The 12,832-nt window shown below is 37.9% G+C and overlaps 1 protein-coding gene across 6 annotated transcripts in view; it reads right to left on the bottom strand.

Moving 5' to 3' along the window:
• Positions 1-12,832, bottom strand: part of KDM3B (lysine demethylase 3B) — a 68,725-nt gene that overhangs the window by 20,319 nt on the left and 35,574 nt on the right. For all 6 annotated transcript variants that reach the window (XM_056811354.1, XM_001376127.5, XM_056811353.1 and 3 more), the window contains exons 5-8: positions 12,349-12,473; positions 11,157-11,231; positions 6,825-7,421; positions 814-2,047 (exon numbers count right to left, since the gene is read on the bottom strand). In XM_056811354.1, the coding sequence (XP_056667332.1) occupies positions 814-2,047; positions 6,825-7,421; positions 11,157-11,231; positions 12,349-12,473 (2,031 nt within the window). The remainder of the gene's footprint in view (positions 1-813; positions 2,048-6,824; positions 7,422-11,156; positions 11,232-12,348; positions 12,474-12,832) is intronic.

Raw genomic sequence — 12,832 nt, 5'->3', positions numbered from 1 at the left:
AATTTAATAGGATAATGTTCTCCCATTAACAATATGTACTCTTCCTAGATGAACCATAACTATTTACATATCATTAAAAAAAAAACAACTTGATGCTATTCTTGATCAGAACTCCATATTACAAGAAAGTTTTCTTTATAGAGCCATGGTTCCTAATATCTTGACCAGGGAAGCAAAGATGAGGGGGCAGTATTTAATGATTCCCTTCATAGCTACTTACAAAGGGCTGACTTGAAGGCTGGCTTTCTACCCTCAATGTGACCTTGCATGTTATCCAAATATGAATGTGATAGTGTTCAGACTTTGATTTGATAACCTTGCTTTGTACATTACTGGGATTAGTTCCAAACCACTGTAACTAAAGGCCCCAGCACAACACACAAAGAGTCCATAGAGCCAATATCCCTTTTATATGGAGAATGGTAACCAGCTATTTATCCCTCTTTCCTAAAGACAAAAAACAAGGGAAGATGGGCTCAAACTGAAGCAAGAGTGATGGAAGCTAAATATAAACATTTCCTGATTTAAAAGAAAAAAAAACAATGGAATAACAAACATTAGTAGGGACTACTGCCAAGAAAGACTGCAGGATTTACTTTTCTAGATGTTAAGAACAGGAGAGTCAACTGTTTAACTGTTATAGCTTAGGCAAGGTCTTGCTCAGAGATTACAGACCACTCCCCCATAGGTTTTCTGTGCTACCAGGGCATAAAGCTCTGAATTAAGGATGCTTATAATGCAAGGAATGTGCCAGGGCACAGAAAATCAATCCTGTGTATACCCTGGTAGCTCAGCTTGGCTCAGCACCATCACCTTTCAGAGGGGCTGTTCGAGGCCGGCCTTTAGGGGCCTGCTTCCCTCTTCCTTTTCCCAGTAACAGTTCAGCATTTCGCTCGCCATTAGGGCCCAGTTTCCCCATTAGGTGCTCTGGGATTCCCTTCAATCCAGCCTTGGCTTGCAGCTGCTCCTCAGAGTCACTCAGGTCTGACAGGTCACTGTTGGTACTGGAATCTGAGTCCTGTTTGGATGTCATGCTCCGTTCATCCAATGAGAACCTTTTTACAGCTTCAAAAGGAGCTCTGTTCTCCTGTAAAAACTCTGTTGAGGAGAGAAAGCTAGTTGGGTGCCTGCCAAAGACATTAGTAAAGGTTTTCAGAAGGGGATTATCCTGTTGCCCAGGCCCAACTGATGGCTTTTCTTCCGTTGGGCTGGAGGAGAGGGTGGGCATCTCAATAGGCTGTGAAAGACTGCTGGTGGGTGAATTAGAGCGGCCATTTCCCATGGCAGAGAGGCTTGGGACGCTGGGAGGCACAGCTGAGCTGGGTGCGTTGGAGGCTAGTTTGGAAGAATCAGTTGTGATGAAGAGAGATTTCTTCTTTGCTAAGGATGCTGAATCTGCAGAGGCAAGAGACTCTGGCCAGCCAGAAGCTGCCTTGAGTGCTCCAGTGGTGGTAGAAGTGGAGCCACCTGCTGTCTGAGATGTAAAACTGCTGAATGGGCTGAGATCAGCTTTCTCTGCAAATGCCAGGAAAGGGTTGGATGGCTCTTCACGGGACAACTTAGGGGGCTGCAAAAATAGATTTTCATGATTTTCTGGGGCTCGGGTATTCAAGAGGCTCCTTGGGAAGGCTGGAGTGAGGGTAGGCATGGACTCTGTGGGTACCTTCCGGTCTAGAGTGCTGCCAGCCTTTGTGTCTGTTGCCAGGATAGGTTTCCCTTTGCAAAGTCCAGAGCTCAAGCTCTCTAAGCTCTTTTTGAAGGAATCCCGACCAGAGGACTCATCTGACAAACTCTCTGAAATTGCTGTGAAGTAGTTACTTGAGGGCAAAGTCTGTGACATGCACTGAAAAAACAAGTTCTTTGAGAGATCAGAATCTTTCTGGGTTTCTGCAGAAGAATTGGAGGCAAAAGAAAACCCCAAAGGCTTGCTCTCTGTAGCCAAGACCCCATTGGACTGGGCTCTAACACTTCCAAAAGTCAAGGATTGGGATGAACTTGAGAGAGACGCTCCAAATCCAGAAGAAGCCAAGAGGGTGTTTCTGGAATTCTGAAATAGGAGGGAACCATTATTTAGTGACTTTTCACAGAGTTGCTTATTATAACTCACCCAAATCTTACAGTTTATTTCTCAGGTCTGGGAGATAGTACCATTTATATTTTTCACCAGCGAATGCCATGACTCAAACAGTTATTACTCTCCACTATTACAACTCCATGGAGTGTGCAGCCATGGTGTCTTGGTCACATGAGAAACCAATTAAAAGTATACAGATGTTAGCCAATTGCCAAAGATGATACAAGATGGAAATAACTAATGCTAGAGGGGTTCTAGAAAGACAGACATATTAATGTCTTGTGGGTACATCTATGAAGTGGTCCAAGCAATTTGGAATTATTCAGAGAAACTGACTAAAATGTATATAACATTTTTATTCAGATTCTACTACTAGGCACATCTGAAGAAGGATGTTGACAAAAAGGACCTATATACACCAAAATATTTATAGCAACATTTCTTGCCATAAAAAACTGGAAACAAAGTAGATGCCCCGGGGAATGGTTAAACAAATTGGGTACATAAATATAATGGAATGTTGCTCTGCTTTAAGAAATGTATCAGGAATGTATCTATTTATATACATGTTCTCTCCCCCATAAGAATGTAAGCTACTTAAAGGCTGGGGTTATTTCTTCCTTTTTCTATTTCCACAGTGCTTAGCATAGTGCCTGGTACACAGTAAGTATTTAATACATATTTACAGATTTATTGAAAACGATGACTAAAGAGAAGCATAAGAAAACTTACATGAATTGATACAAAGTAAGCAGTGACAGGAAAACAATATCTATACAGCAAATGGAAAGAACGAGGCAATCTAAAATAAATGGCATGAAATTATAATGACTTCAGCTTGTCCCTCAAAGATGAAGTCTGAGAAATATGAGAAGGAATCTTCTCCCCTCCTGACTCCTGTCAGCTTCTTTGCAGAGGATAGGGTCCGTGGGTATAGAGCATTGCATAAAACATCAATTTTGGATTTGCTGATCAATTTTCCTAGGTTATCACCCCCCCCCCCCCCCCTTAAAACCCATACCTTCCGTCTTGGAGTCAATACCATGTATTGGCTCTAAGGCAGAAGAGTGGTAAGGGCTAGGCAATGCCCAGGGTCACACACCAGGAAGTGGCTAAGGCCAAATTTGAACCTAGGACCTCCCCTCTCTAGGCTTGGTTCTCAATCTACTGAGCTACCCAGTTGCCCCCTCCCCTTCTCTTTAAAAAAATTCTTTATAAGTCACAGCTCTCCAGGAGAGCGCCAGGGGAACTGTGAAATATAGGTAACAAAAATTTTTAAATAAAAAAATCATATGGATGGTTTATTTAATAAAGAACCAGAGACTGACAGGAAGATCTTATTCATTCTATAGAATTCCTTCTACAGCTAATCCAGGTGGTCATCACAATACTGAAAAATAATTTTAAGCCATTAAAAAGCTTAAGGCTGAACTAAGACTTTTGGGAACTCCAGGATAGAAACTCCTTAGAATTCAAAAGTGAGTAAATTCTATTATGAGGTCTCTTAGGAAAGAGGCTTCTTCCTTACTAATCCCATATGATTATCAATTATTATTCTGAAGCACATCTATAATCCATGCAATATTAACCCAATGCAATTATTTTAAGACTTAGAAAGGAAAGAGTTTATTGTATACTGCTAAACCATCTTTTTGGGAGGTGAGTTCAATTCTGCAAAGAAATTCTACACTGGGGAAAAGTATATTTTATTAACTGGAAACTGTCAGAGATAGTCTTTTTAGAATTCAGTGAACTCTCTTTAACTCTAGCCCTAACCCTATAGTAAATATTTGAAGCTGGAGTCCATAAACACTTTAAGTGACTTTAGAAACTGCTTGATAAAGTGCTCTCTCATTTATTTTGAAGGAAAAAAATAGTTTATAGGTGTACCACTATTTAATACAGAAACACACAAACCAACCCTGGTATTTTGTTTATAAATAAAACAACCCTATGTTATGAAAAACTTTAATCATAATATGAAAAAGATGAGAAAAAACAACTCACAAAACATATTTGAAACCATACCTTACAGGTGAAAATGTCTAAAAAACAAACAAAAGAACAATTCTGGAAGTCAGCTGATCCAGAGCAAGGGTTAATTTTTAAAATTATAAATGTACTTTATACTAATTTTGATAATCATAGTTATAATATCTGGTACGCTCTGATCCCAGGAAACAAATGGATTTTTTTTGGGCTGGGGGAGAAGTTTTAGACCTTTTTTTTTTGGTGTGTGTGGGGGAAGAGGTGGGAGTGAGGGGAAGATATAAACTCTCCTCCCAATTTTATTGGAAAACACAGAATTTCAAAGTTGAAAGGCACCTCAGTCCTTTTAGTCTAACTCATAACTGAGGGAAATCTCCTTGATGCCATTCCTGAGGGGGGAAAAGGAAAAGGAATAAATATTTCTATAGTACCTACTAAGTGCTAGGTATTGTACTAAGTGCTTTTTACAAATATTATCTCTCAACCAATTTGAGAACTGGTCATAGGATGTGATTTAAAGCTGGAAAAAGGATCACAGAGGCCATCTATGTATATAAATCAGAGGGCTCACTAGATATTTGTATATTGTTTGTGTATAATTTGCATCTTCTATAGGAATCATGCTGGCTATTTAAAAAGTTAAAATATTTTAAAGTTTAAAAGTTAAAATAATCACTCCCCACTGACAGCACAAATTTTTTCTTCTTCTCTCTTCTTATTTACTTGTAATCACTGATATGAATCCTATATATGAACAAGTGCTCCAGAGGAGAAGTTAACCCTATCTTGAGTACTGAGAACTTCTTGTTAAGTTTACCAGCTAGATTTGGCCATGTTCTTTGATACCAACATTACTAAAAGAAAAAAGTACAAGTAGCACATGTTTCAAACATTATACTTTTTGTTTAAGATAGGGGGAAAACGGAATATGATTCATAAAGTTTCCTATTTTCCTTTAATTAATTCAATTCCAAATCTTTTTACAAGTGATAACAAATTACATTTTGGACTTGGTATTTAGGGCATGAAGTTTCCCAGTGGCCAGATGTACCCATTTTGGAATCCAGCATTATAAAGCAGGCATCATATCTTGTATTTTAAATTATTTCCCCAGAGGAAACCCAGGTTGAAATATCAGCAATAAAAATATTTTCTAACATAGTTTTACCTATTCAGCTTCGAAAAAAATTTGTAAATCTGCAGCATTTTGTGGTTCTTTTCTTTTAATATGTAATGTTTGACCTATTATATTCCTTTAAGGTCTATTTAGATCCCTATCACCTAAGGCAGAATCTATTTTAAAAGAGTTAAAACTATGCAATGATTGGAACATGATGGATGTGCCATAGTAAAATCCTTACCTGGGGTTCCCTTAGTTCACAGCTGAGAAGAGAGAGGAATTACTACACTTGTATATAGCTTCCTTTCAAAAAGAACAATGATCTGTGAGAAATCTTTATTTGAAGTCCCCTTTCCTCTTCTACCAGACATATCCAACCTTAATTTTCCCTTGACAACAAGAGATTATCAGGGATGAGGTAAGTCTTTATCCTGATGAATAATAGTCAGGTGATATGTATTTTTTATTTTTAAGTTTTCTTTTTAAAAATTATAAACTTGACAAATATCAACCAAGATGTCTATTATGTTTTACCTGTTATCTTATAATCTCATATCTCTAGGGATGCAAGATTCTTGAATGTACGGATCATTATTCTACTTATTAGAAACAGTGCTTAGAACACAGTAGACACCTTCAATATTTGCATTTTTCTTTTAAATTGTGAGTCAGTAGCCAGTTGAGGGGGAAAAAAAAGATAACAACAGGGCAGCTAGGTGGCTCAATGGAAAGCCAGGCCTGAAGACAGGGTGCTGGATTCAAAGACACTTCCGAGCTATGTGACCCTGGGAAAGTCACTTAATTTCAATTGGCCCTCATACTTCATATCAATTCTAAGACAGAAAGTAAGGATTATTATTTTTTTAAAAAAAGATGGCATATATTATAGTGGTAAACATAAAACTACACTAATGTTTTAGATAGTTTTTAAAAATTGTGTTTGGGAAATTTACTTAATGTAATCTAGATAAAATTGAATTTAAATTGGAATTACATTTTAGCAACCAACATTATCAAAAGTAGGTTGAGAGTATGTGAGGTGGCTGTTACGACTAATTCTGCAAATTTTTCCATGGAAGTTTCTGAAATGTGAAAAACCTCGGAGAAAGAACTTTTGTTGAACCTAATCATGGAAAAACCTCAATCTTTAGGAAAAATTTATTAGAAAAGCATGAACTGAAAACAAGAGGATGATAATGGTACCCTACTCAAAGACTTAATTACAGTGTTCACTACTACAAATACTATAATTCATTAACCTTGCCTTTTATAGGCCAAATGAAGGATGCGACTGATATGTGAATCAAATGGATAATTGAATTTAAAAAGATTCTCCAATGAAACATCTTAGCATGTCATTAAACTGGGTTGCATAATCAGTTTTTGATGAGCTAAATTATTGTTAAGGCACCTATCAAGAGCTGGTAAAATTATTTAAAAAGATGCCCTTGCTGAAGTAGGAAAATGACACCTCATGAAGAGAGTTAAAGACCCTGTCTATACAGAGTATAATTTAACAGTATCCTAGAAATTATATTTTCCTGTGGCAATGGAGATGGCTTCTAATTGTGTGAAACAAAAATAATATCAAAGAAGTGAATAATAAATGTAAAACACTTGCCCCAAGTTTCAGTTACTCACCTCTCCCTGAGTCTGAGACCAGATGACTTTCTGTTTCTCCTGCAGGGTCATTGCTGAAAGGCCAGTGTCGGAGATCCTCACGGTGGTTGGTGTTGAGCTGGTGGTTGTGACCACAGCTGTTGAAACTGCCAGACTCTGAGCACCTTGATCCAGTGATTTTCCAGCCTCCTTGTTTCCAGCTCCACCCACCTCTGTGACCAAAGGTGACTGACCCGTGGCTGAAGAATATGGAGTGAAAGGTACAGGTACGTCCCCACCTAGAGGCTCATCCTGAACCACCAGAGTCCTGCCATTCTCTTTGGTGTATGTGGCAAACCGAATGTTTCGATTGATCTGGGGAACAAATGGAGGCAACTGCTTGGCTCTTTGATCCAGCCCTGGCTCTCCGCTGGCACTCCCTTTCCAGGGCCCTCTGCTTGCCTCACTTCCATCATTTCCATTGTTGTCTCCTTCACTCTTCTCGCCTTTTAATTTCTTTGTTGCAGGGTCACACCCAGAGTCTGAAGCACTTTTCCTTCTCCGTCCATCTTTCCCCTCTATGCTTTCTCTTTTCTTCTTTCCTTTGGAGGGTTTCACTGCTTTTAATGTACATCCTCCCTAGAATACACAATTTGGAAAAGTTGTATTAAAAAAAACACCACTCTTGTTAAAACCATAGACTATTTTGCTCTTTGATGTTTCCAGAAATAATCAAAGCAAAAGCCAAAGAAGGAAAGATGTTTAAGCTCAGCTTTAACATATATTTACTTTTAGTCAACTATTTCAACCTATTATGAATTTCCTGTATAATAAATTTAAGACATTTACCATAATTTTCTACTTCTAGAGTACTTTTCCCCGTTAATAAGGGCCTTCTCATCTCAGAGGGACTTCAAATATCAATAACATCAAATATCATAAATGTCCTCTGTATAACAGATATCACCTTAACACTGGTGCATTGTTGCCATTCCAGAAAACTATTTATATTGCCCAGGTCATATGGGAGGCCCACTAGACTTTAAAATATGCAGGCTCTCACATATTAGAATGTTCTAGCATAAAATGACAGCACCTAGTCATCCCAGGATAAGGGATTTATGAGCCTATGAAAGAAAAAAGCATTTCATTATGTATCTCTTATATAAGAAATACCTCGGAGAACTCTTACCAATGGCTCTAGTCCCAAGTCACCAATATGTGTAATAAGTACTAAGAACCATAAAATTAAAAAAACCCCAACCATTTTCATAAAGCTAACTATACCATCCACCCTCCCTACCAAAAAAAAAAAGCAGCATCGTTTAGTGGAAATGTGGCTAGCATACCTAAGAAGTTTTGACATTTTAAGTTTGCATTTATTATTTAGAATACCTGGCTAAATATGAATTACAGGACTTTACTAACAAAATTTCTATTTCAGTAGAGAATAGGATTCAAGGCAGAAAAGAAGTATAATCTACCAGTTTTCTTAAAATTTTTTTTAACCCTTACCTTCTGTCTTAGGATCAATACTATGTATTAGTTCCAAGGCAGAAGAATGGTAAGGGGAGGTTAAGTGACTTGCCCAGGGTCATACAACTAGGAAATATCTGATACTTCTGTCTCTAGGCCTGGTTCTTAATCCACAGAGTTATGTAGCTGTTTCCACCATAATTTTCATAGGGGGATCAATAATTATACTTCAGTAGTTATAATGTCAGAGTCCATGCAATTAAGTTAGGTGTCACTGGTAAAGCTGGATGTAAGAGGCTAGAAGGGACCATCAACAACTCTGAAGAATATCTTCTTTAAAGGGTGCACAGAGATCCAGCTGGTTTTTGGTGCTTTATGTCAGCCACTAAACAGCTATGGACAAAAGTCTTTATGGACTTTTTTACAACTTGTGATTTTCTTGGCCTGGGCAGCCCATTTTAACCATTCACAGGATTGTCTGGAGGACATATTGAGGTGTCCTGCTAAGATGAGGCTCTGTAATATGCTGGCCCCAAGCATTTCTTTAATTGTTAATGTTGGTTGTATTAGTAACAATGACAGTAATTCACTCTAACTTTTTTCTTAGACTGAAGACCTTATTTATTTGAATTAATTTAGAAACTGGTCTTGGATTTATTTCCTTATTTTTATTCCTATGCTATTTAACTGATGAAACACTGGTAATCTCTGTCTCCCCTCCCCATTGTTCTGACCTTTATTGCCAGTTCCAGACATTCTGTACTTTATCATCTTTTTCACTATTCTTATCACATTAATGCATCACTATCAGAAGCTTCATACTAAAGTACAACAAATATTTCAGGTGTGAACACTGCTGGGTTTTCCCCTTGTTCTTTTGACCATAGTAAGTAGACCATTAAGAAAAGTATGATGCCTAGAAAGCCTCTTGAAGAGTTGTCTTTTATTGCAGAATGGGCTCAGGCAGAAACATTAATAAAGAGCTGTGGAAATGATCCTAAAAAGACACTGATAGATGACTTTAACTTGCAGGAGATTTCACATTCAGCTTAACTAATACAAGCCTGATCTACATAACACATAGACTGTATTAGTGGCAACAGCTAATAGAGTGCTGTGCATTGTAGGAGGTACTAACAAAATATTACCATAAGATTTCACACACCGGTTAGAGCCCATCAATGAAGCAATGAATAAGATGCAATTTCTCTTTAATTTCTTAATGAGTCTATGTTCTACTTCTACAAAGGTTTAACACAATAATTTTGCCTAGCATGTCATTATTATTATTATTATTATTATTATTATTATTAATAATAATAATAAAAAACTCTTATCAGGGTGGAGCCAAGATGGTGGCTTAGTAGCAGTGAAAGCTAAACCAATCTTCAAAAAGCACCCCTTAGGGGGCAGCTGGGTGGCTCAGTGGATTGAGAACCAGGCCTAGGGATGGGAGGTCCTGGGTTCAAATATGACCTCAGACACTTCCTAGCTGTATGACCCTGGGCAAGTCACTTAGCCCTCATTGCCTAGCCCTTATTGCTCTTCTGCCTCGGAAGCAATACATGGTATTGATTTTAAGATGGAAGGTAAGGGTTAAAAAAAACAACAACTCAAAATAACAGGAGTCAAAATTAAACCCTTACCATCTGTCTTACAATAGACACAAAGTATCAGTGCCAAGGCAGAAGGAGTACTAAGGGCTAGGCAACTGGCATTAAGTGAGTTGCCCAGGGTTACACCACTTAGAAGTGTGAGGCTTAATTAATTAATTAATTTACAATGTTTCCATGATTATACGATTCATATTCTTTCCCTCTCCCCTTCCTGAGCTGACAAGCAATTCCACTGAGTTATACATGTATCATTATTCAAAACCAACTTCTGTATTATCTATATTTGCAATAATGATAAGTTAAAGTCAATACCCCAATCATATCCCCATCAAACCATGTGATTAATCATGTTTTTCTTCTGCATTTCTACTCCCACAGTTCTTTCTCTGAATGTGAATAGTGTTCTTTCTCATAAGTCCCTCAGAACTGTCCTGGATCGTTGCACTGTTGCTAATAGGAATGTCTATTATATTCGATTGTATAAGGTTCTCCTGGTTCTGCTCCTCTCACTCTGCATCACTTCCTGGAGGTCGTTCCAGTTCACATGGAATTCCTCCACTTTATTATTCCTTTCAGCATAATAGTATTCCATCACCATCAGATACCACAATTTGTTCAGACATTCCTCAATCACCACAAACAGCGTGGCTATAAATATTCTTGCACAAGTCTTTTTCCTTATTATTTCTTTAGAGTAAAAACCCATCGGTGCTATGGCTGAATCAAAGGGCAGGCAGTCTTTTAAAGCCCTTTGGGCATAATTCTAAATTGCCTTCCAAAATGGCTGGATCAATTCACAGATCCACCAGCAATGCATTATGTCCCAATTTTGTGTGAAGCCAAATTTAAACCCAGGATCAACCAATTCTGGGCCTGGCTCTATTCACTGTGCCACCTAGCTGGCCCCACAGTCTAACACACCTTTCAAACATCCAAATCTAGGCAGAATATCTAGGAAGGCAAGAGTTTGGCCTTTTGGTTTTGAATTTGAGAATAACTGATAATAAGACTGTGATTGGACAGGCTCACTATGGAATATACTAAATGACAACATCCTCTTAATATTCACCCTAAACTGAACAGAACCAGCAAATGAAACTAATGCATTTAATGGTGCCTGGGGAATGAAAATGTGTGAGGGTGGGGGGTGGGGAGGGGAGTGGAGACAGGGAAACCGATATACTTAACATTTCTTTTAGTGTGCAAGAGTAAATATGGATTAAACAATGAAGCCAAAACCTTACTTGCCTTACTAGATCAGAGACTCAATGCATTACTGTACCTCATTCTGAGAAGCTGAGTTGTCCATCAACATCACATGTATCAGTCTGGGATCCACTGACTTGATTTCGCCACTCTGATGATTTTTAGAGGTTGATGAGAGGTTGGAGTAGGATGGCAAGAAACATGAGAGTAAAAGAAAGTTATTAAATTTATTAGCCAAAAGAAATACATGACATAACAATGAGTTCATCACCCATGTTCATTTCTTAGAAAGGACATGTTCTTTCTTTCTTTTTAAAATATTTTCAAAAAATTTCCCTCCAGGTTACATAGTTCATGTTGTCTCCCTCCCCTCTTCCCTGCCCCCTTCCAGAGTTGACAAGCAATTCCTCTGGGTTAAACATGTATTAAGAAATGACATTTTCTATTTCTATACTATCAAACTCTTCCTCATTTTATACATTACTGAGACTAGAAGAGTAGAAAAGCTTCTGAAACCAATCATATACAAAATATTCAACCACATATACATGCATTAAATGTGTCAAAAATAAAGGTATGAGGCTAATTCAGAGATGATACTGTGAATGCATTTTCCCTTTTTCTTTCTTCCTTCCTTCCTAACCCTTACCTTCTGTTTTAGAATCAATACTGTGTGTTGGTTCCAAGGTAGAAGAATTGTAAGGGCTAGGCAATGGGAATTAAATGACTTGCCCAGGGTCATACAGCTAGCAAGTGTCTGAGGTCAGATTTGAACCTAGGACCTCCTGTTACTAAGCCTGACCTCTCAATCCACTGAGTCACCCATCTGTCCCCTGAATGCATTTATTTTCTGAGAAATATTTTCCTATAATTCTTAACCAGGTAAGTTATTTTCTTTTTCTCACACCCATTCCTAATTCAAAAGAAAAACAAACTTTTGTTACAAAAAAGTTTCAAAAATACACAGTAACTTGCTTACTCTTTTTAAACCATTGCTGTGAATTTGTGACTTGATAGTATCTTATTTTTCTTTTTAAATCCTTACTGTCTATCTTAGTATCAATTTTAAGGGAGAAAAGCAGCAAGGGCTAGGCAGCTGGGGGTAAAGTGATTTAGTCCAGTGTCACACAGCTGGGGAATACTTGGGGCCACATCTGAACTCAGGTTCTTCTGACTCCAGGCCTGATGCTCTATTCATTGTGCTACCTAGTTGCCCTTGAAAGAACCTCATTTAAGATGATGCAAAGTAAAGGCCCCAAAGTTCTCACCTCTGATAAAGACACCTCCATAAGACGAGTGATGGAGTCTTGACGGCTTACAACACCACAGACCCAACCTTCTTCACCTTCTGGTTGGTATACTTTGACCCTCTGGCCTTGGACACTATAGGGACCTAGAGGTGAAATCAGTTAGCATCAGTGATAAAAGGTCCAATATAAGCTCCATTTAACCCATTAACCCAGGGTACAAAAAACAGGAAGACAGTCTAAGGCACTAATATTTGTGTTGTCAGTTTCCATGAAGAAGTGAATAAAATAAGAAAGCTAGATCCACCATATTCAACCATCTAAAAAATATAAAGTGCCAAAAGTAAAGACAATTTCAAAAAAAGTTGATGGCTTTGTTCAGTTCCCTTATATTGTTTCTCCCCAAAACTCCTATAATTCTGTTATTTATTTCAGAACTCCTCAGATCCTCCAAACCTTTGGGTTTTACTTTGTTTCCTTTGCCTAGTTATAGGGCAAGGAAAAT

This window comes from Monodelphis domestica, chromosome 1 (assembly GCF_027887165.1).
Source record: "Monodelphis domestica isolate mMonDom1 chromosome 1, mMonDom1.pri, whole genome shotgun sequence".
Taxonomy (NCBI): domain Eukaryota; kingdom Metazoa; phylum Chordata; class Mammalia; order Didelphimorphia; family Didelphidae; genus Monodelphis; species Monodelphis domestica.
Note: the sequence above shows the minus strand (reverse complement) of the source record. Positions and strands in the feature narration are given on the sequence as shown.